Source organism: Trachurus trachurus (assembly GCF_905171665.1).
Source record: "Trachurus trachurus genome assembly, chromosome: 7".
NCBI lineage: Eukaryota > Metazoa > Chordata > Actinopteri > Carangiformes > Carangidae > Trachurus > Trachurus trachurus.
Window position 1 is genome coordinate 1,559,928 of NC_139901.1, and position 25,893 is coordinate 1,585,820.

General features: G+C 45.1%; 2 protein-coding genes across 5 annotated transcripts in view; one reads left to right on the forward strand and one right to left on the reverse strand.

Annotated features, from left to right (window-relative positions):
• The first annotated feature begins 1,085 nt into the window (after window positions 1–1,085).
• Window positions 1,086–25,893, forward strand: part of hcfc1b (host cell factor C1b) — a 37,805-nt gene continuing 12,997 nt past the window's right edge. Inside the window, exons 1-23 of one of the 4 annotated variants that reach the window (XM_083975994.1) lie at window positions 1,086–1,829; window positions 2,585–2,733; window positions 3,089–3,249; window positions 3,377–3,579; window positions 4,705–4,789; window positions 4,935–5,041; window positions 6,958–7,137; window positions 10,289–10,594; window positions 10,674–10,822; window positions 11,290–11,439; window positions 11,533–11,760; window positions 11,840–11,980; window positions 13,716–13,911; window positions 13,996–14,111; window positions 17,154–17,283; window positions 17,501–17,670; window positions 18,800–18,947; window positions 19,068–19,348; window positions 20,881–21,006; window positions 21,747–21,833; window positions 22,568–22,637; window positions 22,814–22,956; window positions 24,566–24,724. In XM_083975994.1, the coding sequence (XP_083832120.1) occupies window positions 1,658–1,829; window positions 2,585–2,733; window positions 3,089–3,249; window positions 3,377–3,579; window positions 4,705–4,789; window positions 4,935–5,041; window positions 6,958–7,137; window positions 10,289–10,594; window positions 10,674–10,822; window positions 11,290–11,439; window positions 11,533–11,760; window positions 11,840–11,980; window positions 13,716–13,911; window positions 13,996–14,111; window positions 17,154–17,283; window positions 17,501–17,670; window positions 18,800–18,947; window positions 19,068–19,348; window positions 20,881–21,006; window positions 21,747–21,833; window positions 22,568–22,637; window positions 22,814–22,956; window positions 24,566–24,724 (3,657 nt within the window). In that variant the 5' untranslated portion in view covers window positions 1,086–1,657. The remainder of the gene's footprint in view (window positions 1,830–2,584; window positions 2,734–3,088; window positions 3,250–3,376; window positions 3,580–4,704; window positions 4,790–4,934; window positions 5,042–6,957; window positions 7,138–10,288; window positions 10,595–10,673; window positions 10,823–11,289; window positions 11,440–11,532; window positions 11,761–11,839; window positions 11,981–13,715; window positions 13,912–13,995; window positions 14,112–17,153; window positions 17,284–17,500; window positions 17,671–18,799; window positions 18,948–19,067; window positions 19,349–20,880; window positions 21,007–21,746; window positions 21,834–22,567; window positions 22,638–22,813; window positions 22,957–24,565; window positions 24,725–25,893) is intronic. The other 3 variants (XM_083975995.1, XM_083975996.1, XM_083975997.1) reach the window with 3 other exon arrangements.
• bcap31 (B cell receptor associated protein 31) overlaps window positions 16,160–25,893 on the reverse strand; it is a 381,037-nt gene continuing 371,303 nt past the window's right edge. The window contains exon 9 of the mRNA XM_083976041.1: window positions 16,160–16,169. The gene's annotated coding sequence lies outside the window, so the exon portion shown is untranslated. The remainder of the gene's footprint in view (window positions 16,170–25,893) is intronic.

Consider the following 25,893-nt stretch of genomic DNA (forward strand, 5'->3'; position numbering starts at 1 on the left):
ATACTGCACTACTAAAAACAGCTTGCACCGACAAGTAATGAACCTACTCCTGAGGCTATAGGGATTATGGCAATAGGCAAATTTGCCAAAAGGTTGAAATATCCCTTTAAACAAATCAGCCACAGACAGATCAAGAATGAACCAACAATGGACAGCAGAGGTTTACATGAAGGTACATCATCATCATCATCATCCTTGTATAACAGCATGCCCACAGGCCTCAGGGTTTAAAGAGACCTGTGGGCCCATGCCTGTGACTGTAATCACATCATTGAAACTGGTTAATTAAACGGTAACACACACAAAATGACTGTGAACTACATAACCCTCTTACACTTACAGGTGTGTCAGGGCTCCTGTTCTTCAAACCTGTCTGATCGTTATCATCATCACTTCATTCATACTCACTTGTAATAGGCTACAGTAACTGCACACATCTTATCAAGTGAAAGACTATAAACATATTTCATTGTTTTTTAATTAAATGTAATTTTTTAAACAGTTTTATATTTTATATACAGTATTTTCCGGATTTGACTGAAATAAACAGTTTTTATGAGAAACGCTTGTGATTAACTTTTGTTCTTCCGCTGCGAGCCACTGGGCAGTGCTATCCACCCTGTCTGTGCTGTTTTCATCATAGTGGTCTGCAAATCATTATTTTATTATTATTGCTTACAATAGTTATTATGATTTTACAAAGAATTATATTAGAATGGATTTATTGGGCTACAGTTGATTATAATGAAACTGATGTTGGTTATTACGTTTAACTTTTTTTAAACAATTTTTTAATCATCGTTGATTTTCAGTCGATAGTTGTCGATCAGTGCCAGAAAACAGATTATCAGCAGAAAACAAACTAAATCTTAACAGTTCCCGTTCAAACAGTAACTTTATTTAATAGTAAATAACATTTTTACAAAACATTGTATTTACAGCGTTTATTTACACTGGTTGTAGTCAAATAGTTAGTCCAGGGTTCACCCAGCGGGTGTTCTAACGGGACGCTGTTTTGTGTGTGACACTGTCCGCCTCTAACTAGTCCGTTAGCAGTTAGCCGCTCTGTGTTTTCTTCGGTTGCTGTTAGCAGCAAGATGGCGGCTCCCTTCCCGGCACACAACCTCTCTGCCGTGCGCATTTAACAGCGACCCGAAGCCTTCCCGGTACCCCATCACACCGTTGCATGGAGCAGCCGTACAGCGCATTCAGTCACCACCCGATCCGCGTTTGTCTTTCTGCTGGTGTTTGTCAGCCTAAGCAGCTACCGGCGGCTTTCTATCGACTCTGCACAACATTCACCGGGTAAAATGGCGGACTTTCCGCTGCAGTCTGCTGGCTAGCTAACCAACAGCACCGCAGCCCGCCTCTGAGCCACCAACTTGGTCTGTGCCTGAAACCGATCCTTCGCTTTAGGTCGGTGCCTGAGAGCCGTTCTTCAGTTTCTAATAAACGATAGCGACCCCGGGGCAGACGTTGATCTCTGCCCACAGGGTTAGCCGAGGCTAAGCTAGCCACGGAGCTAGTTAGCGTGATAATGCTAATCCCGCTCAGTTAGCGACCAGGAGGCGATTTTTAACTTCATTCTACAGTCACGACTAAACTTGGATTTCTCTCTCAGTGAAGACCGTGAGCACAGGACTCTGACAGCGGCGTCATGGCATCTGACCCTGTTGTGATCGAGCCCCGCTGGAAGCGGATAGTAGGTTGGACCGGCCCGGTGCCACGGCCCCGGCACGGACACCGAGCCGTGGCCATAAAGGAGCTGATGGTGGTGTTCGGCGGAGGGAACGAGGGGATTGTGGATGAACTGCACGTCTACAACACAGGTAGAGGGGGAACCGTGGCACACACATCGGGAATGATTTGTGAAATGAGGGTCTGTGTGGGGATCCAACAGCAACCTGAACAATCGCTGTTGCTAACCCTGCTACAATTAGCATCTGTCTGTGCTTTCTGAATGATGACCGCTAACGACGTTTCAAAGCTAACTGGACTTGTGTTGTGATATTATTCTGGGGATGTGACTTAGATTGGTGCGGGCTGTTGCTTAGCCGGCTAGGCTAGGCTAAGCTAGTCTAAGCTAAGCTAACTCATAGCCATGCTATGCATGCTAACAAGGTTAGCAAGAAGCTAAAAGCAGCTCTGGCAATAACACAGAGAGAAATGGCGCCTTTTTACTGAAAATACTGGTGACGCCGCAGACACGCCCCCTGCTGCAGCAGAACACAGACAACAGGAAATACTATGAAATATAAACAGCGTCAAAATAAGGGGCAAATGAAAGTATAATATGTAAATACCGTAACCAAAATGAAAATGAATAATATTTTGACCTGCAGTTCCTGTTTGAGAACTCTGAGTTTATCAGCTCCAGGTATTGTTCTGTCTGTCTGCTGTGTTAAGAGCTGAGATCATTTCTGTGTAACTACAACAACACAGTTGACTGATGCTTGCAGAGCAACATCATAGTGACTTTTGCTCTTGGCAGTCAGAGATTTGGAGACAGCGCATTAACACACAGACTCTGTTGTTTAGTGAAGTATTAATTGTCACATGTGTAACTTGTTGGTGTCCCCTGCAGCTACCAACCAGTGGTTTATCCCTGCGGTCCGTGGTGACGTCCCCCCTGGCTGTGCAGCTTATGGCTTTGTGTGTGATGGGACACGGCTGCTGGTGTTTGGAGGGATGGTGGAGTACGGCAAATACAGCAATGACCTGTATGAGCTGCAGGTGAGTGATGACACTGCTGGAGCTCCCTGTGGAGCTTGCAGTCTGACACAGTCCATCTAAATGCTGCTACATAAAAATAATGAAATCATTATAAGTTGGTTAATTTTCTTTTTCCCACTTATGTCTGCAAAAGTTGATGAAATGACAGATTCTGAAGTCAGTGCTAGATAATCTTCCATATTCCACCTGTCAGCTGTTCCAGTCACGTAAACATGAATTAAACCCCTCCCTCAGAGCAGCAGCAGAGCTGTGATTGGTCTGGTCTGCTGCAGCCCGTGCCCATTAATGAAACAAACTTGGAGCTGACTTATGAGTTGTATATAGTAACAAGGTCTATATTGACTCTGTCCTTCAGGCAAGTCGCTGGGAGTGGAAACGTCTGAAGGCCAAAGCTCCAAAGAACGGCCCACTCCCCTGCCCCCGCCTTGGACACAGCTTCTCTCTGATTGGCAGCCGCTGCTATCTGTTTGGAGGACTAGCCAACGACAGCGAGGACCCCAAGAACAACATCCCCAGGTGGGAAATACAGACAGGTGCACTCGGGTCTTACAGACTCCAAATGAAGCCTTAAAAAAAAAAATCCCAGAACGTAAACCGTTTGTTCAGTTTGAGAACCTCATGACCTTTGGCGCTGCTCTCTCAGGTATCTGAACGACCTGTACTGTCTGGAGCTGCGTCCAGGCTCCAGCGTGGTGGGCTGGGAGATCCCTCTGACGTCGGGCCAGGCTCCACCACCCAGAGAGAGTCACACAGCCGTGGTGACGAGCGGCCGTACGGCCAGCAAGCTGATCATCTACGGAGGGATGAGTGGCTGCAGACTGGGAGACCTGTGGGTGCTCGACATAGGTGAGACATTCTCAGCACAGGTGAGGCACCAGGCCTGGTGTTTCAGTCTGTGACCTGACAATAGCAATAGATCAAGTCTTAATGACCATTTTTATTGTCCAGCATTTTATTGCTGGAGTCCACTAGAAGATGATCATGCTTCAGTGTTCCAAACAGACATTACATTTCCTCTTCTGTGCATCTTATAGGGCTGTCAGTCTTCCCCTCAGATCAGATTCAAATTTATTCTTATGTTAAATATTCGAAAAATATTCAAATTTTTTATGATTTATTATTATTATTATTATTACGTCCCGCGTCCACTAAAGGGCATTCCAACCAAATCTGTTTTGTAATATTTGCAACAGACTTAAAGGGACATTGTGTAACTTCTCGATTATTTCATTCAAAAGTCTGTTTTTCATGAATCAGTAATCTCCCCCATCAACAAAGTGAAGTGTTCCTTTCAGCTCTGAATGAGCCGTTCATATCATTCATATCTCCATGGAGCGGGTAAGCTCGGTGCTGGCTGCCATGTGGTGTCTCCATGTTTTTACGTTCAGTGGCAGCGTGACGGTAGGAAACCACGGAAACTCAGCGGAGACACCGGAGCTGTCGGCTCAGGTGGAGGTGGCGACTGTGAAAAGTCACCGCGGTAACGCAGTGAGGAGGAATGGAGCGTTACACCGATGCTGCAGTCGGGCAGACTAGATGGGAGTAATGCAGTTGATCTGTGATCGGCGCGCAAATGGTCAATGGATAAAAAAAAGAAGAAGAAGCTGTACCACCTTGAACTTCGCGACGCACAACGTTAACAGCGTCGTTGCGGAAGGCACGCGTTGGAACGTCAGTTTCCACCTTCAAATGTTCTCATTTTTTAAATAATTGGAATTCCGCTCAAATAGCGAAGTTGGTTCTGACAGCCCTAGCATCTTCTGTTAATCTCTAGTCCCCCTGTGTGAAACACTCTTTCAGGCAGGTTTTGCCCCGACACAGTTGCTCCCCTTGGTGTTTAGTCTCTGAGCCTGTGGAATATTTAGCTATAAGACACATTTGGAAAGACAAAACTCAGAAGAACCATAGCAGGTCCTCGTTTTAGCAACCTGTACTGATTTCTTATTGGTTCCTGTTCTGATGATGTCACAGACTCTCTGGCTTGGACCAAACCAGCCCTCAGTGGAACTGCCCCTCTCCCCCGCAGTCTGCACTCGGCCACCACCATCAACAACAAGTAAGATACACAATAGTAATGCCACTGTACACACTAGTGCTCCAAACACATACTAATACTACGTTGCTATTGGTAATACAATAGTTGATCTGTCTATGCAATTGTTACTGTTCCAGTGACTCTGCCTCTCTCTGTGTCTCTGCAGGATGTATGTGTTTGGAGGATGGGTCCCTCTGGTCATGGATGACGTTAAAGTGGCCACTCATGAGAAGGAGTGGAAGTGTACCAACACACTGGCCTGCCTCAACCTGGGTATACACACACACACACACACACACACACACACACACACACACACACACACACACACACACACACACACACACACACACACACGTCCATTGTTTTAAATCACTGAAAAACAGCCGTTCGTCATTTTAAAATAAAATCGCGGACTGTGAGACTGTGTTGGAGAATATTGGAACGGTACCACTTCTGGTCAAAGCGGTCCTCGTCAAGTAATGAGCGCTCAAGTCTTCTCTCCCGGCGTAAAACTATGTCGATATTTCCCAGTAGCTTCTCATCTCAGTCCACACCTTGCAGAGTTTGAGCTGCACCTCAGTTTCACTTGTTTTCCTTTGACAGTTTCACACAGAACTTTCTGTTGGAGTCTTTCCATGTTTCTCCTCCTGCGACAGTAAAAAGGAACATTTACATTTTTTCAGACAAGAAGATTGTCTCAAACTATTCGATTTTTTTTTTAACAGAACGGCTTTTATTTACACTGAGCACAAAATGTACTTTTGTTATATTTGAATGAGACCAAACCTTTATTATTGTGAATAATTCCTTAGTTTCAGGTGTCTACCCAGGGCTCCAGACTGCGACTAAATGGTCGCATTTTGCGACTAAAATTTGATACAATGCGAGTAAATTTTTCATCTACTCGCGCATGTGCGACCAGTAAATTTGCCGATTTATTTTTATTTTATTTTTTTAATGACCACTGTGATTGGCTGTGTGGAAAGAAACGTGTTTCTCTTCTCTACACCTCGGAGACGTCTTTCCACAGCGCAGCTCCGTGTGAAACAGCAGGAGACACACAGACCGGTGACCTGCGTGTGTGTGTGTGTGCGCGCTGTGTCACCTGCATTATTTTTTTTTTTCGACGGCTCGCTACAAACCTTTAAACATCCCATAATATGCTCGCGCTCTCAGCAGCGGTACTCAAATCGTCACGGCAACCAAGCAGGTTGACTCGCGCTGCAGAACGCGCTGCACAGACTAGGCTCGGATATGATTGATTGATTGTTGATCGATAGATTTTTTTTTTATGGCCGTGCGGGGGGAGGGGGGGCATGCCACGGAGTGCGACGAGTTTGATGCCAAGGAGGAGTCCGTGCACATGTGGCTCAGTCAGGGTCAACAGACAAGGAGGCCAACAAGGGCTGGCCTACACAGGCACCTTATCCCCTCCCCCAGGAGGAGGAGGGGGGGGGGTCTGTTCTAGGATGAATTTACCACAAGTGGTGTGTCTACTTGTTCTGTTATTGGTCAGTGTAGCCTAAACATTAACTTTATATTTTCAATATTTAAACTGTTGCACAATAAAATGTGAATTTAAAACATTATAGTTTCTGCATTTATCCAGTATTTATCAGTAATACAGTGAAAATTAGAGGAAATGTGCAAATTTACTTTGCAAGTCGATTTCGGTGTGCGCCCCTAAATTTTCTGCTTGCGCTCCTAAAATTTTAAGTTAGGGGCCACTGTGCTCCTAGTCAAAAAAGTTAGTCTGGAGCCCTGCTACCTCATTTTATTTAAATGTAGCTATGTTTGATGCCAGAGACAAATGAAGGAAAGAGTGCATTTCATTGCGCAACATCAGAAAACATGGCCGGCCACAGTAAGCTGATGTTTGGATGTCATTATTTCTGCGATCGTAGCGGAAATAATGAAAGTAATGGCAAACAAACACTGCATATCTCCAAAATCAGGCAGGTTTCCAGGATGCCAAGTCGCCTACTCTTTTTAATGTAACAATTGCCGATGAGAACCAGTGTCAAAAAGGAAGAAAAAAAAAAACAATCTTCATGAACGATTACCATGGCATCGAACGAAGCTTCGATTTTTTTGGGTCAGCCCTAGAGATTTCATGTGAAAATCTGTGGTACATCTGTCCTTTCACTCGTACGCTTACCCGTCTGTCCACCTGTCTCTCCGCTCAGACACCATGTGTTGGGAGACAGTCGTGATGGACAGTCTGGAGGAGAACGTCCCCAGAGCTCGAGCAGGTCACTGCAGCGTGGCCATCAACTCCAGACTCTACATTTGGAGCGGTAGGGATGGATACAGGAAGGCCTGGAACAACCAGGTGTGCTGCAAGGACCTGTGGTACCTGGAGACTGGTGAGTACAGACAACATAACAACATATTCTCTCTCTATCAACTGCAGCAGCATCACAGCAGTAACAAGTAGAGAAGACAGAGCTGATCATTATTTTTAAAGCTTGGGGCTCTGGTTTTCTCTGGAGTGACAGATAGGGATGTCACGATTACAGATTTTCTTGGTACGATTATTGTCAGAAATAATCATGGTATTGTGATTATCACGGTTATTATGTATTAATTCATTTCACAACACTATTAATGTGTTAATCAAATATCCTCAATATACAGTGTTTCCCACACATTAATTTATTCGTGGCGGGCCGCCACAAAAGAATTACGTCCGCCAAGAATAACCCCCCCCCGCGTCGGGCAATCGGTCCGTTCATCTCTGCACAGCGCTGCTCCGTATTGACCCCTTGCAGCTACGTTACAATTATCACGTGACGCGAGAAGCGACGCCATGACGGACGGCAGAAAGTGCTCAGTGATGATGTACTGTCTATACAGACTGTATGGGTGACGTCCAACAATGTGGCTCGATCACTTCACATTACAACCTCACAGCATTATCACTTATTTAAAATAGAATATCTACTCTTCCGTTGCAATATTCTGTTTGTTTTTTTGTTATTCGCCGTAGAATATCTCAGTTTTCTGTGCTTTTTCCACTGCTAAGGAGCTAACGTCAGTCAGTGCCACACTCCCCATACAGCAGCTGCTGCTGTCTTTGCTGCTGCTAACTACAGTTAACGGACCTGGAAATTAAAACCTGGTCCGACCTGTGGGTGTTGAAGACCTGACCCGACGTCTGTATAATTAGTGATCATTCTCTGATTAAACCCGGCTGAAAAATAAAAGAAAACAGGAAGCCGTCTTCGTTGTAATCACCGCGATTAGCTGTTGTTAGCCACAGCATGTAGCTCAGCTAGTTAGCTTCAACTGTGTTTACATCAACTACACACTGTAGATAAACTAACTTATAATGGCATCGATAACGTGTCAGTATATCTTCACACTGGTCCTGTTGCTCATGTAACCCCGCAGCAAGGAGTTGGTGCCTGGGACCAGTTTTAAGAACCAATAACCGGTTCTTAAGCGGTGGAAAAGCAAAGAACCGGTGCTAGTCAGGCTCTGGCTCCGAACCAGCACTCGAACCAGTTCAGTGGTAAAGGAGGGGAAATCCTACAACCACGGTATGTCACAAAACTATAACGCGCCCATTGAATTAAATTGACGTTCACTGTTCTTTTGCCGTCCATCATGGCGTCCGTAGCTACCACGAGTGGAACGTGACGTCACGTGCAAGGGGTCAATTGACATTGTCTCACACACAGAGAGAGAAGCGCGCATGCATAACAGCAGTTAGGGGTGTCAACATCTACACGTGTAAACGGGTACAGGGATAACAAATCATAACCGTTTAGAAAAATCAATAATCGTTAACACGCCTCCCCCCCCCCTCCCTCCTCCTCGTTCACCAATATAGTATTTTTAGGGGTGGTAACGTTGCCTGAAAGCTTCAGATAATAATGGAACTGCGTGTCAATCCCCCCTCACTTTATCTCCGCGTAGCCTACCCGTCTCTCTCCAGCTGTCCTTTCAAAATAAAGGCAGAGGAAAAAAAACAAAACACCGACTCCTCCGGCCTGTACTGCGAAGGATGCTCAACATAGCCAGGCTTTGTGTTCATGTTCCAGTTCAACAAAACCTCTAGCCCCGCGGTCCCCCCGGAGTTAACACGGTACTACGAAGCTGGTTATCAACTTGCTCCTGACCTGCTCGGCTCAACAGCTGAACATCTGCAGGCAGAGACGCTCAGAGAGAAAGTCAACAGCAGCGGATCAGTGTGATCTCTCCCTGCGTTCTGATCCAGATCCACTGTCAAAGTAAAGGTGACGCAGCCTGGAGCTGAAATCAAACGCACCCCTTCTGTGCGGTCGAGTTTAAAACAGCGCCACTGAGCTTCTATAGAACTACATTGTGCGTCGGACAGTCCGCGGACAGTCCGCTCGCACACACCCCCCCCCGTCGGCAATCGCTACCGCCACAGTCTAGAAACACTGATATATAATTACATTACTTATTATTTACACAAAATATTTGAATGTCTATTAAAGCAGAAGTAAGCAGAATGTTTGTGTTAATATAAGTCTTAAATAGTTCTATCTTCCGACAGCAATCACTTCTATAGAGTGTTTGGTCTGAAACACGGGTCTGTCAGTCACTCTACTCTGCTGTAAGCCGAGGAGAAAACTTTCCTTGTATCCCACAACCTTTATCCAATGAGGAGAGAGAACGGCATAAAGGGGCGGTCCTCTCTGTGTGTGCAGCCAAGGGATGCGCGTGAATGTGGTGACGTAGGGACGAGGGCGGGGACTGCTAACTCCATCTGCTGACAGGAAGTTAGCCAAAACCACCGGATCGCTTACTTCTGCTTTAATTTATGACCAATTATTAATCCCCCAGGGGAAGTGTTTGAAATATTAAGGTCATTAATTGTCATCTTATTTAAGTTTATTTTAATGTTTTTTTTAAATTACAAATTACTAGGGCTGCAACTAACGATTATTATTGATTAATCTGTTAATTATTTAAACAATTAATCGATTAGTTGTTTGGTCAATAAAATGTAAAAAAAAATGTCAATCAGTGTTTCTCAAACCACCAGATGACGTCCTCAAATGTCCTTTTGTCATTTTGTCCACAAACCAAAGAGAGACTCAGTTTATTGTCATAAAGGAACAAATAAACCAGAAATATTCACATTTAAGAATCAGAGAATTAAAAAAAACAATAGTTGACGATTAATTTAATAATTGATTATTGTTTGATTAATCGATTAATTGTTGCAGATTTACAAATTACACACTAACATTTAAATTCCTACCAATTCAATGTTACGTTAGGTAAACGGACCAGTATCTGTGCATTTACCTTTACTTTGGTGCTGATCTGCCGATTCGGTCCCGACATAATCTTTTTTGGAAAGTGACGGTATTTAGGAATCTTTACGATCAATTAACTGTGGCGTTTAATACCGCGGTTAATTATGAAAACAAGTGATCGTGACATCCCCAGTCAGAGATGGACAGCAAGCTCCTGTCTGTCTCACCTGTCTGATATGATGTTCCCTGCCTCTCTGACCCTGTCTCACCCGTCTGTCCTCAGAGCGTCCCTGTGCTCCCTCTCGGGTGCAGCTGGTCCGGGCCAACACGTCGTCTCTGGAGGTGAGCTGGGGGCCGTCGCAGACCGCAGACACTTACCTGCTGCAGGTGCAGAAGTACGACATTCCTGCTGCCGCCTCGCCCGCCTCCAACCCCGTCCCCGCCGCCGCAAGCAGCGCCACTTCCCCCAAGAGCCCCATCGCCATCTCACCCGCCCCCCTGGCTGCCCCGCTAGCTGGCGCCACGCTGCTCCCCTCCCCCACCGCCTCCATACCCGGAAGCCCATTGGCTTCCACTGCCAAAGCACCAGGTGGGTTCAGGCAGGAACGCCTCCAGCTGATAGGACAGGTAGATGTGGACATGTCTCACCTGTCTGTGTGTTTCTGCAGCCGTACTGAAGGTGGCAGCGGCTTCAGGCGGAGTGGGAGGAGCCTCAGTCGTCACGGTGAAACAGGCCGTGCCCAAATCACCAGTTGCCGTGACATCACTTCCTGCAGGTGTTCGTATGGTGGTTCCTGCTCAGGCTGGACAGGGGACGGTATGTAGACCTGTAGCTGTGTTCACTAACCATGTTTCCATCCACACGTTTTTATTCGCATGAAGCAATATTGAATTAGAAATGCCTTATGTCGGGGTGATACTTGTAGTGTTGCCAGTCTCCCGACCAAGACACGGCAAGAATTTATGCCACTGTGATCGTTTGATCTGACGTGGAGACCAAAATCGTGAAAGACAAAATAATCCAAAAAAAAAAAGACATGGAGATCTGAGGAAAAAAAAAAAAAAAGAAGTTGTGTAGATGGAAACGCACTTGAACCGGCTCTATTCACATTCATATTTTTATTGAACTTAAGATAATTCGACTGACAAGTGAACGGAAACATGGTTAGTGTCAGCATGCCCTGATCTAACTGGGCCTGATGCTGATGGTCTACGAGTGAGACCAGCGTTAGGCTGAGGCTATGAGATCTGGCATGACCCTTCATCCTGTCCGTCTGCTCTCAGCCAATAGGAAGCAGCCCCCAGATGAGCGGCATGGCGGCTTTGGCGGCGGCGGCTGCAGCGACTCAGAAAATCTCTCCGTCCTCCGCGACGATGCTGAACGTCCCCGCGGGAGCCACGATTGTTAAGACGGTGGCTGCTCCCGTTTCCATGGTAACTCCAGTCTACAGTCCTCTGCTTTTCCATGAATAAACCTGTTGAGATCATCACGCAGCAGGAGGAGCTCTCACCTGTCTTCTGTCTCAGGTCAGCAACCCGGCCACTCGGATGTTAAAGACGGCTGCCGCTCAGGTGGGCGGGGCCTCGGTGGTGTCCACTCCGGGGACCCCCAGCCGACCAATCATCACGGTCCATAAATCGGGCACGGTGACGGTGTCCCAACAAGCTCAGGTTGTCACCACGGTGGTGGGCGGAGTCACCAAGACCATCACTCTGGTGAACAGTCCACTCGGTGTGGGAGGAGGCGGGACTCTGGTGAGTGTCACCTGCAGGGCCAGAACCCACACCTGTTCATCTCCACACATCTGATCAACTCACCTTGCTTCTGTTCCAGATCGGTAACCTGGGGAACCTAGGGAACCTGGCGAACCTAGGGAACCTGGGGAAGGTGGTTTCCATGGTCCAGACTAAATCTGTTCAGAGTGGAGCGGTTACCAGTCAGGCTGGTGGCAGCTCAGTCGCCCAGATCCTCCAGGTACTGCTGAATTCTCCTGCTCTCTACCCACAATTAGGGATGCACAACACATGTTTAACCGTTAACCGATAACAAGAACTTTGATCGATTAATACTAGGGGTGTCACGATTTCGATTTTTTATCCCCCGCAAAGCTACAACTGCCCGTTGTCCCCATTGCGCAACAAGCGTCTTGTCAGTCACTGGTCCGAGTTCTCCTTATCATCAATATCATTGGCTATTTGCCAAAACATGGATGAATGAAAACTATCGACCACGTCTCATATTTCTATCGAAGAAAAGTTATTTCACAATTTATAGCGTTTCATCGCCCAGCCCTGGTGGGCTACTGTCCCCCTCCTACCTGGGAAACAGGAGGGAGACACAGCTCTAACTACACAACACCGACAAGCACTGAGAGCGGCATGTTGCAGAGACGTTATAAGATAAATAAAAAAAACCCGCAAATAATAAGCCGACGAAAAGGTGCAACTTGCCACTTTTTGTCGATGTATTATTTGCGGGGGCTTTCGGGGGATCTGGTGACGGTGGAGGATCGGGGACTGATTGACTGTGGGCCACCACCAGTCTGATCAGGACCTGATCATCAGGTCCACCGCAGCGCTGCAGCTGCAGCTCTGCCCCGCTGTCACATGACTCTCGCGTATCAGCGCAATCTCATTTACATTACATTAAGCCGACATCAGGAGAATAATGAGACACGACGGTAAATTAATGAAAATAAAATTATGATAATGTACAGATATAAAACTATTTGTTTCAAAACCTTGGGGGCAATTTTGGCCCCTGGATCATGATTTTTGGGGGCATGTTACCTTTATATTGTAAAGAAATTATTTAAATGTGACCATTAGTGCCTAATGTGATACATTTTGGAAATTGCATCACTTATATGTATCCCATCTTTTGAAATAAGATTTACTGTACAAAATTTGATGAATAAAACCAATGATCGTAGACTAGACTAGTCTGAAAATAGAATAGGCCTCTGTGCTGTAAGAAAAAGAAAAAAAAATCGAGAATCAAATCGAATCGTGACCCTAAAATCGAAAATCAAATCGAATCGAGGATTTGGAGAATCGTGACACCCCTAATTAATACTATTGTTTTTTTTTTTTATTATTATTAGCTCCTTATGTTGTCAACTCATGGGGGCGTGTCGACACGTGCAGACTTCCACAGGAGGGCTGACAGTATATGCAGCAGCCCCCATGAAGGAAGGTCAGACAATAAATGTAGCTACACAGACATAGATGTGCATCACCTGTAACTATGGCGCTGAAGAGAAAAGAAAAAAGAAAAAAAGAGAGGACGTTGCTGCTCTCCAGCCTGTTCTCCTGCAGCTCTCCTGCAGCTGTCAGAGGAGCTCTGCTGCTCCTTCAGTCTGGTGTTTGGCTGCACTTTGTATAAAAACAGTTCTACATTGGACGATCTGAGCACGATCAGCTGAGACAGAGCACAGTGGACGTGACATGTGGCGCTGATCAGCCGTCGCAGCGCACGTGTGTATTTAACGGCCCAAAAAAAAAATTGGAGTGATCAATTTTTTTTATTTTTGCCGTGTGCTGCCAGCGTCTTAATCTTATCGGTTAACGGTTAATAATCGGTTAACAAGCGTCGGTTATCGGTCAGAAATTTTTTTTAAAATGTGCATCCCTACCCACAATGCAGCTGGTTTCTGCTTGGTGCTCTGCTGGTTTCTACTGATTGAACCCATCACGTCTCTTTCTTCAAGACAAAGGGCGCCCTGCCAGCAGGAACCATCCTCAAGTTGGTGACCTCAGCAGACGGTAAACAGACCACCATACTGAGCACTCCGCAGGCCGGATCCACCAGCAAACCCACCATCCTGGGCGTCGGCCCGACAACCTCCAAGCCCGGAACCACCATCATCAAGACTATCCCAATGTCTGCGCTGCAGGGGGGGGCAGGTACATGAGCCACATCCACCTGAACAGCCCAGCTTTTATTTTGAAGTTTGATGATTGACTGAGTTAAGCCCCTCCCCCCTGCAGGTGGAAACAGTCCATTCACCATCCTGACCACCAAAGGGTTGACTCCAGGAACCATGGGCAAGATCATCAGCACTGTCCCCAAGATCACTGCAGGCGGTCAGCAGGGGGTAACACAGGTAATACACACACACACACACACACACACCATCCATCCTCTTCATCTGCTTATCTGATCCCCCTTTTCCACCGAGCTGGTTCGGAGCCCGTTCCTTTTTCATCACCTAAAGCTGCGTTCACACCGGACCTTTTGTTTTTCGAAAGAGCGACGAGTTTACATGTTAAGTGAATGCAAACGAGCAATTGAGCGTTTAATCGCCCAGGTGAAAAAACGCTGGGGGTCGGAGCGACGGAGCGTCGGAGCGTTTTTTCGCTCGAGTCGCTCCTGTCGCTCGAGATGAGAAATCCCAACTCTCCGGCCGTCAGTCGCTCGTCGCTCAGCGCTGATTGGCTGCCGTAATCCCGGTGGTGCCGGTGTAAACAGAGACACATGGCAGTGGACATGACGTCATCGAAGCGAAAATGCGAGTCTGTGGCTCTGTGCCAAATTGACGAGCGAATGTAGCTGAGCGTCGGAGCGTTTTTTTCGGACCGATACGAGCGACAGCGATAAAAATAAAAAGTCCGGTGTGAACGCACCTTAAGCCAGGAACACACCGCCACGACGCGTCCCGACGCCGACGGCTTTGGCCGACGAGTCTGTCACCCCTTGTCGGGAGAAAGGAAAAAGTGAAACACACTGCCCCGACTGCCAACCAGAGCGATTGAGTGGCGAGGACTCCCCCATAGAAATACAGACCAATTCTAAGTCATAAAGTGGTAATAATCTTTGCCATGTACAGTAACCATGTTGACTTAACAAAATAAAATGTATTAGACTGATCAGTTCATTGTAAAACATTTATTTATTTACGTAAATGTGGTGATTTCAGTACGTAGCCCAGGGGCAGCTCTGCTCACTTTTCATTCAAACAAACTAATGCCACTGCCACAGTTAATTTCATCAATGAGACCAACATTAATCCCCCCAAAACAATTTAACCAGCCAAGTGTTAACAGCGCTAAGGCCAAATCTAGCCCGTCTATGGTGTTTTACATTACACGTTAGCATTAAGCTAGCGGGCTTTATATGCTTAGTTGTGAGCTGTGTGTGTTTTTTTTTTAAGTATATTTTTTTGGCTTTTTGCCTTTATTTGATAGTGATGACAGTAGAGATAGACAGGAAGTGGGGAGGCAGAGAGAGGGGGAATGACACGCAGGAAAGGTCTGCCCGACGCGGGATTCGAACCGGGGACGCCTGCGGCGAGGACTGTAGCCTCTACATGGGGCGGCCGCTCTACCCACTGCGCCACGCACCGCCCCGAGCTGTGTGTGTTTTGAACGTTGTTTCAAACTATGTGGGTTTGATTGAACATCTTTGATGTTTAAAATATATTGCTTTACTCCTCTTTTTATTTTGTATACCAGTTTTACTGTAGGACAGGCTAGGACACCGTTTGTTTACTGTGGTCACTTCCGTCCCTCCCACACACCGCGCTGATTCGCTTAGGGCACCGCCAATCAGAATCGCCATAGCTAGCACACAGCCAATCAGAGTACCCGATGAGTCTACTCTCCCGACGGCCGACGAGTCCCGACTGAGCATGTTGAATCGGCCCAGACAAGACCCGACAAGACCCGACGCTCCCCGACGGAGAGGAACACACCAAACAGACGAGCTGCCGACGCCCGACGGTCGGCTCGGTGTGTCCCTGGCTTAAAGCACCGGTTCTTGGTTCTTAAAACTGGTTCCACCAACTCCTTGCTGGTCTAGAGCTAAGAACCGGTTCCTCCGGGGGCTGGAGACGGGGTTACCTGAGCAACAGGACCAGCGCGAAGATGTACAGAGATAGTATCGATACCGTCTTAAGTTTGTTTATCTGCTGTGTAGCTAATCGATGGAAACACAGTTGAAGCTAAGTAGCTGAGCTACAGGCGGTGGCTAACAACAGCTAACGCTCATATCAAAACATATCGCCGTAGTTGCCGGTCGCAGCGATTACGATGAAGACCGCTCCTTATTTCTTTCTTTTTTTTTCAGCTGGGTTTAGGCTGAGAATTATCGCTAATTAGACGGACCACGTTTATAACTGTAGTTGGCAGCCAAGACTTCCCTTTTCCCTGGCTACGTTGACCAGCTCTAACTGGAGGATCCTGAGGTGTTCCTGAAATAATCACTACAACACTATTAATGTGTTAAAGCAAATGTAGTCAATATATAATTACATTACTAATTATTTACACAAAATATTTTAATATCTCTTAATATATGGCCAATAATCCCCCAGGGGAAGTGTTTGTAATATAAAGGTCATTAATTATCTTCTATACCAAATATTTAGGTTTATTTTAATTGTTTTTTTAATTACAAATTACGAGGGCTGCAACTAACGATTATTTTCATTATTGATTCATCTGCCGATTATTTAAACAATTAGTCGATTAGTTGTTTGGTGAATAAAATATTGTAAAATGTCAATCAGTGTTTCCCAAACCACCAGACGACGTCCTCAAATGTCTTGTTTTGTCCACCAACCAAAGAGAGACTCAGTTTATCGTCATAAAGGAACAAAGAATACCAGAAATATTCACATTTAAGAAGCTGGAATCAGAGAATGTTGACTTTTTTTCTTAAACTACTCAAACTAACCCTAACCCAATTCTATTCAATCAAAATAGTTGACAATTAATTTAATAATCGGTCATTGTTCGATTAATCGATTAGTTGTTGCAGCTCTACAAATTACACGCTAACATTTAAATTCCTACCAATTCAATGTTACGTTGGGTAAATGGACCAGTATCTGTCTGATCTGCTGATTCGGTCCCGACATAATCTTTTTTGGAAAGTGACAGTATTTAGGAATCTTTACGATCAATTAATTGTGGCGTTTACTACCACGGTTAATTATGAAAACAAGTGATCGTGACATCCCTAGCACCACACACGTAACACACATCAACTTGATGAGCAAGAAATAAACTGGACTAAAGTGAACCACACATCTCATGTACACTCTTCCATCCTGCAGCAGCTTGAAACACCATGAAAGCTTGAAGCCTGGTTTCTGTCATCAGTGAAAGGGAATTAGAAAGGTGTGTGTGTCTGTGTGTGTGTCCAGGTGGTGTTGAAAGGAGCTCCAGGTACGCCCGGTACCATCCTCAGGACCGTCCCAATGAGCGGAGTCAGACTGCTGTCGCCAGGGGCTATGGGCTCCAAACCTACCGTTATGGTCGTCAAGGCAGCCACAGGTAAACACACACTGCAGCAATGCATCTGACTTGTGTGTGTGTGTGTGTGTGTGTGTGTGTGTGTGTGTGTGTGTGTGTGTGTGTGTGTGTGTGTGTGTGTGTGTGTGTGTGTGTGTGTGTGTGTGTGTGTGTGTGTGTGTGTGTGTGTGTGTGTGTGCACACCCCTCCCTGTGAGTGTCTGACGGTTGTGTCTCTGTGGGTGTCCTTGTCTCTGCAGGTCTGTCCAGTCTGGGAACAGGGACAGGAAGCGTCTCCACCACAGTGGCAGGTGGAGCTGTCACTGTCGCTAATGCCTCCCTGGCAACGCCTATTACCACCATGGCAACCATTGCTTCACTGGCCAGCCAGGTTACCACAGCAACGGCTGCTGTAGCAGGACCCAAGCAGGTAAAACAAGAGCTGGGACTGCAGGTGTAGTAGTAGGGGAGAGCCGGGTCCAAAGTAACCAAGCAATTTTCTCCAAGTCAACAATTGTGACATGTCTAACTTTCAGCATGTTCATCATATATGACAGAACAGAACTGCAAGAAAACTTGAGGAACGTCTCACTGTGACCGAGTCACATTCAAGAACCTGTTTTTAATGACGGAAAGTAAATTCACTCGAGCAGTCTTTTTTTTTTCAGTCGATCGGCTGTGTTTACATCCTACAGTTTGACATGTCAGAGTGTTTCAGTATAGAAGCAGCTCAGGAGTCACTGTTGGGACAAAAGTAATAGTTGTTAGTTTTGTCCCTTTGCACATTAACAATGAGTCTGTCTGTCCCCCTGCCGGTGCCGCGGTCACACTGTGTGTGTTACAGGAGGGATTAAAACACACAATGTAAACAATGTGACTGTATATACATGTAGATACCTTACTACAGGAGGAGGGCAGAGACCAGTGGAACAGGTGGACCAGGTGGACCAGGACAACAGGCTGTCAGCATAGGAGGACGACAGAGATCTGTTCTGGCCGAGTCCCAAGGGAGTCAGTGTAGTAAAAAAAAGTTAATCAATTATATTTTACAAGAATTCACACAGTAATTTAGAGAAAAGAGCAAGAATTTAAAGCAAAGGAACATGTTAATGAGCTGGTCTACAAAGATAAAAAATCCAAATCAGCGTCATTGATCGTTCATTCTGAAATGAAATGAAATGAAAGGTAACAATATGCGTGTAATCACATATTAACAAGGGCACTGTCAGACATTTTTAATAATTCAGAACAATTCGTGTAACTTTTGACCCACACCCTGTTACTTTCATCCCCGCTGTACAGGACGAAAGTAACAAAGCGCAGCTTCTCTTCAGAGTCAAATTACACCAACGTCATTTCACATTTTTACAAAATAACACCTGGTATTGATAGAGACAGACACATGTGAGATAGTGATCACAACAAAAACATGTTTCTCTCTGTAACTCTATCTTTTTAAATGACGTTAATTTGAGAAATGTTACTTTGGACCCGGCTCTCCCCTACTGCAGTAGTAGTGGTTGTAGTCTGCTTGTATTGATACCATTTCCCCTCTGCAGGTGACTCTCATCACAACTCCCAGCGGTGCTGAGGCTCAGCCTCTGGTCCAGGATCTGCCAGTTTCCATCATGGCTTCGCCTACTTCAGACGAACCTAGAAGTAGCACAAGCACCACCACCACTACAGTAGAGGGAGACACTACTACAGGTACAAGGACCAGGTCTACAAACCCTGCTCAGACCACTCACTCACTCACTCACACAGCCCATAATATCCTGCGTACTGTTGGTGTATCCGGTGTTGATGATGTCACTGATGATGCTGCAGTGACGCTGGTCTGCTCCAACCCGCCCTGCGAGACGCATGAGACGGGGACGACCAACACCTCCACCGTCGCCATGGCAACAATGGGCGGCGACAACAGGGTCTGCTCCAACCCGCCCTGCGAAACGCACGAGACGGGAACGACCAGCACGGCCACTGTCGCCACGGCAACCATCGGCGGCGGCGGCACCAGGGTCTGCTCCAACCCGCCCTGCGAGACCCACGAGACGGGGACGACCAACACCGCCACCGTGGCCTCGTCCAGCATGAGACAAGAGCTCCAGGTAAAGTGAGAGACAGGTGGCCATCATCAGATATGTTTACATGGACACACATATTCAGAATAACAATGCGTCATGATCTGATTCAGCACATCGGAAAGAAATAGTTTCCGATAAAGAGGGGTGGTTTATGCTGATCCTTATTCCAAACCGCGTCCATGTGTAAACACTTATTCCGATCGCGACTTTGAGCTCAGCTGCAGGTGAGTGACATGAGCCGGCTGCAGAGCGCAGCGCCGTCCTTTTTCTTTTCTTTTCTTTTTAGCAGCACCGTTTGTCACCTGTAAGGACGGTGCATGCCAACGTTCCTCACGTGGACTGAGCTGCATAACTGGCTCGTACTATCGCTCAAAGTTATGTTATCAGTTAACGGTTATTCACGCGTTATTCATTGTTGGTTTGTTTACAGCACAGGAGGAAGTACAACTTCTTGTTTTAGGGAAATCAGACAACTCCGCACGTGCAGCAGAATGCTATTCTGAATAAAACTTGGTGCTTGTACACACACGTCATGATCAGATCATTTGATTTTGCGCCCATATAAACAGCGGATTCAGATTTTACAATCCCTCAAGATTTTAATTTAAAAAATAAATTTTGCGTATGTAAACATAGCAATCTGACATCCGATAGAAGCAAAACCGGTCCCAATCTGGGACGAGCCGGACCAGTTCTCTGTGCGGGCTGGTGGGCTGGATGGGACCAGAACTAACACTGAACCAGCTCAGATCTGGCCACACCTACACTGACAAATAACACCTGGGGCCTCATTTATCATTGTGGATACACCTTTTTTTACACCCTTTTTCCCCCCTTTTTGTGCGTACGCACTTTTCTCCACCAAATTTGGGATCTATCAAGCCTTTTTCATTCTTTGTGGCAATGTTGTATGTATCGTCCCTGTTAAATAAACATTAAAATAAAAAACCCGGCGGGAAAAAGTGCGTACATTTACACCCACTCTGACTATGGCGTACTGGGACTTACACCCTTTTTGAAGAACAGGAGGAATTGGCGACGCCGCTGCTGAGTCAGAGAACTGCAGTGTGCGAGGGAGAGAGGAGCGCGGAGTACACAGTGTTTCTGCTAGGATTTTTTGAAGTAGTGATGGTGATGGGGGTCATCATCTCTACTGAATGATATTGCCGTGTATCCCGCTTTCAGAGAAATTCCGCTCCTTTCTCCGCTCTCCGTCCGTTGTCTTCACCGTCTTCCACTGACGTCACTCCACAAAGTTCCAGAGTGCACATGGCTACTTAATATGCGCGTACTGATTTGCATTGACCATATATGGTTGTGTTTGGCCGTTTAGAGGGCGGAATATGAGGCGTGTTCACATCCGCACTTTTCTTAGGTCCGGTGTGATTTATCAATGGAAATTGCGGAGAGTTGAAAAGGGTGTAAATATTTTGGGTGTACGCCATTTTTGGCTTTTCGACGTACGTGAAAATTTAGTAGCACTTTTACACCCTGTTTGATAAATGAGGCCCCAGTACTTGTATCCTGACCTGTGGCTCCTCCCCTCTCCCACACAGGTGAGCTCCAACCAGCCTTCAGCTCAGCAGGCTGCTTCAAACACATGCTCAAATCCACCATGTGAGACCCATGAGACAGGAACCACCAACACAGCCACCACAGCAGGAGCCGGAGGACTCAGACAGGTGAGATGACAGCTGAATCCATATGTGAAACTGTTGAAGGGATAGTTCAACATTTTGGCAAATTGGCCCATTGCCATAATCCCTATAGACCGTTTCAGAAAGTATAAACAAATACAGGTGTTACCAAGGACACTAATTAAGGCTCCATTCAATTTAGTGTACCAGAGCGTTTTCTAATGAGCCACACCTGTCTTTGTTTATACTCTCTGAAAGGGTCTATAGTCATAGCAGTAGGTTTGTTACCTTTAATTGTTGGCGCAAGCTGTTTTTAGAACGGCGGAGCAGAGCTGCGAGCTGCTCAGAGCTACGCTACGGATACTAGTGGGATTTTTTTGGTTTCCCTCATCAAACTCCAAAACGCTCTAGTGGACAAGTTGTGACCTGCACATTCACCACGCTATGAGATAATAACACAACGTTACCAGACAGAGTTGTTTTCGTAACGTTCTGTTATTATCTCATAGCGTGGTGAATGTGCAGGTCACAACTTGTCCACCAGAGCGTTTTGGAGTTGTTGGATTGTGTATTTGATGAGTTTGATGAGGGAAACCAAGAAATTTGTAGCTCTGAGCAGCTTGCGGCTCTGCTCCGCCGTTCTAAAAACAGCTTGCACCGACAATTAAAGGTAACGAACCTACTGCCTAAACTGTAGGGATTATGGCAATGGGCCAATTTGCCAAAATGTAGAACTATCCCTTTAAAGACAAGCCAGGTTTAAATATTATTATTTATGGTTTCAGCAGGTGTGCTCAAATCCACCATGTGAGACCCACGAGACCGGCACCACAAACACCGCTACCACAGCAGGACCTGGAGGACTCAGACAGGTGAGACCACAGATGAATCCATATGTGAAATTGTTAAAGTGATATTCTGTAGGAATTAAGGCCTTTGCACACTGAGTCCGTTTTTTTCGTCCGAAATTGCCGCACGTCAAAAAATAAATTCGACTTCATGTTGTGTCGATCATGTTTACACACCGAGTCCAAAACCTTCGGAACAGGTTCGATTTAATGCGTTTTTCGCATCCGTGAAAAGTCTTTTGACCAATCACATCAGCGTTTCAAGGCTGGAGAGGGAGGGAAAGAGGGGGGGGGGGGTGCGCCAGCCGCTGTTCAGGATCATGGAAATTGTCTGTCTTCTGTGAGCTAATAATCAATATATATCAAACTGGACCACTGACATCCTATAATAAACTGTTGAAGTGGTCATGATAGTTCCGCTGCTCATTAACAAGCAGGCAGATTGGTGTCCTCTCAGGATGGACACAATATTTTAATTTTTCTCTTTCATTTCTCAACAAGTGAGAGAACCACAAAGTGCCGAAATTTGGAACACAAAATAAAAACACATGCGGATAAAACGCAACGGACTCAGTGTGCAAGGAGCCTGCACGTAACGTTTTTTGTCGGATGACGGATACGAAAAACGCATGCGAAAAAAACGGACTCAGTGTGCAAAGACCTTTACTCCCATCTAGCGGTGAGGTTCTACATCGCAACCATTCTTTTGAACAAAATAATCAATTTTGGGGTTTAAAACCCTATATTTATGGTTTCAGCAGGTGTGCTCAAATCCACCATGTGAGACCCATGAGACCGGCACCACAAACACGGCTACCACAGCTACAGGTAACCTGCTAACACATCTACACAACAGCTGCTGAAATGAGGCCAGATCCTAGAAAAGCTGGCACTGTTTCAGTCCAGACAACTTTCCACAACTCTAAAAAGACTTGAATTGTAAATGGAACACAAAGTCCTGGACATGACCTGGAAACCTAACTTCCTGTCCCCTGTGTCTCCAGCTCAGCAGGACGGGGACAGTCTGCAGGTGGACTCCACGAACCCCGGCCCCTCGTCTGATTCCGTCTCCTCAGCCACAGTCAGTCAGAGCAGAGCTGTTACCACAGTAACACAGTCAACGCCCACACCCGGACCATCCATACCTGTAAGTGACACGCACTGAAACACACACACACACACACACACACAGTGGATGATTCCGATGGTTTCAGTTAAGTGCTGAAGCTGAAGGCAGCTGGACTTGTTTATTTTTTAGAACTTTTTATTTAAACATTTTATTCATTTTATAGAACATTTCCTGACTTATGGCTTCATATAATAAATGAATGACAGACCGTATATAAGTTACAATTAAAATAAATAATTAAATAAATAACAAAATAAAGTAGTAGTAGTAGTAGTAGTAGTAATAATAATGATACATTTAAAAAAAATAAAAAATTTTATAAATTAAATTTTAAAAATGGGGAACAATTTAAAACAGGAATTAAATTCTAAAGTAGAAATAAAAAGATAAAATAAATAAATGAATTAGTTAATTAAATAATAGGTAAAAGTTTTTTAAAAAAAGGGGGTAATAAAACACAAATATATCCATACACACACATTCATACACATACCTTCATGCACATACACACACACACACTAATACAATTAGCACCCGCCACTCAACTAACAAGGGACAACTTGAAGAGCTCTTTTCCAAAACGCTATAAATCCATTTTAATAGTTCAAGAAAATGACTTTTTTTTTTTACCTAGACCCACCAGTCAGAAGCAAGCCACGTTAGCTTGTGGTAACGTGTTTATGTGGCGAGGGGTAGGGTTACCAGGGTTACCACATGCCCCTGACAATATGGAATCACCCCGTATTTGCAGATTAAATAACCCCGTCCTGTTTTGCATCAATACGGGACCGGGTTTGTCTCGTATTTCCGAATTAACTTGAATGCAGCATCACCCCACTCGCAATCCCGTGAAGCGGTGCCGACTCTGCCCGTGATCAGGTGGAACTCTGTGTTTTGATCACAGACCAGAGTGGCAGAAATTCAAACACTTGGCTCGACAGTGACACTGACTCTCAGTTTGTTGTAAACTGTGTCGGTGAGTTTTTCCTGTGGCCTGTCAGATGTGTGACATGACAACAACAGTCTCCATTCACAAAGCCTGACATGTAATTTGTTAGGTTGAGGTGTCCAGTTGGATACATAGGTATTAATCTAATTGATTAATAAACAACAACTGTGGTGTGTTGTTTTTGATCTGGAAAGTTGCATCCTTCTATAAGCTACTGTAGGACGAACAGTAGTCAATCTATATTTAAAAAAACAAAAACCTGTGTTCACACCACTTATGTTAAGTTTATTAAATTTCAAAACTCACATCACTTTATCTTCCTCTGAAAGCCTGTTTATGTAATGTCTGTTGACATTCCATCAGCTAATCTTAATGCCTAAACCTATTTTTTAGTATATATTTATTGCAACAATGTAGTTTAGGAGGCAGGTGTGTGTTGTTAAGGCAGCTAACTATAATGCAACGAGGGAAACACTGCTGATTTTAATGACTTGTGTTGTGAGCAGTTCAGTGGCCGGTGAAAACATATTTTGGCCGGTAAAATTTCATACATTACCTGCCATTGGCAGGTAGGTCAAACAGTGAATTTTATACCGCCTGCGTACATCCATATAGACTAAGATCAGCTGGACTTATTTAAAAGAGGTTTCTTCTGATGGTTTGTGTGTGTGACTGCAGGAGATATCCTCAATGGTCGGAGAAGACAGGGTGGAATCATCAGAGGCGGAGGCTGTCACCACGGTGACAGCAGCTGCTGAGGAGGGAGCAAACCCTTTGTACACAAACAGCCAGTCGGTGTTGCAGGTTCACGTGGAGGACAGCCAGGCAGCAGTACAGGTACGCACGCACACACACACACAGTAACATGCAGAGAGCTGTTTTGGGTGTGGTTTAAAAACAAAAACAACATGTTTTTTCGTTGTTCTTTTTTTTTTTTTTTTTTTTTTTTTTTAATTTTCTTTATTATTGTTATTCTCACACATTACATTACACAGCTGGTGTTGAATTCTTGATTTACAATTATTGTCAAGAAGAGAGGATAACATCATATCAACATAGCTATCGCCATATAGTTGTGTAATGTTGAAAGAAACAAAACCTGCATACTTTTATATTTTTAAGAAAAAACAAACAAACAAACAAACAAACAAAACTAACTAAAGGCAAACAAGAAAAAGGAACAATGAAGAATCAAAACAGGATGTATGGGTTTATAACAGCAGCTGCATTTAGTTGTAGGGAGACTAGGTATCAAAAAGATAAGAGTTCTGAAATACATACACATGTAAGTATGAAACACACAAGACCTGGCGGTCCTTCAAACCAACAGGGAGATAACCCAGAGTAAGTGGGTGGAGACAAGTGATTTAGTTTCTAGAGTGAGGCTGTGATGTTTGTACATAAGAGACCCATTTTGACCATGACCTTGTGAATTTATCCATTTGTAACCGAAGTGAGAAAGTAATCTTTTCCATTTGATATATTTCATCAACAATAACAGTCCATTCCTCTATTGTGGGGGGGTCAGGATGCAGCCAGTGACGTGTGATGGCTTTCTTGCCAGCAGAAATCAGAGCCCCAAATAGGTATTTGTTGAGATGCCCTGTGAGAAAATTAATTTCTCCCAGAATAAAGGTTTTGAAATGGTATGGTATTTTCATATGAAACATGTTTTCTAATATTTTATGCATCTCTGACCAGAAATGTACAATTACTGGACATTCCCAAAATATATGCCAATGGTTTGCATCCTGGCTCCCACACATCCTCCAGCACTGTGGATCCTCTCCTGCAAAGTGAGCTTTCTGTTTAGGGGTTACAAAAAATCTGATTAAACATTTCCATGCAAATTCTCTCCATGTATGTGAGTTGGTGCATTTCCATTGAAACTCACAACAACTGTACCACTCCTCATTGGGCATTTCAAAATTACCTTCCTTCTCCCAGTTATCTTTAATGTAGTCTGTAGAGTAGGTTTTTTTAATCATGAAGCCCTTATATATTCT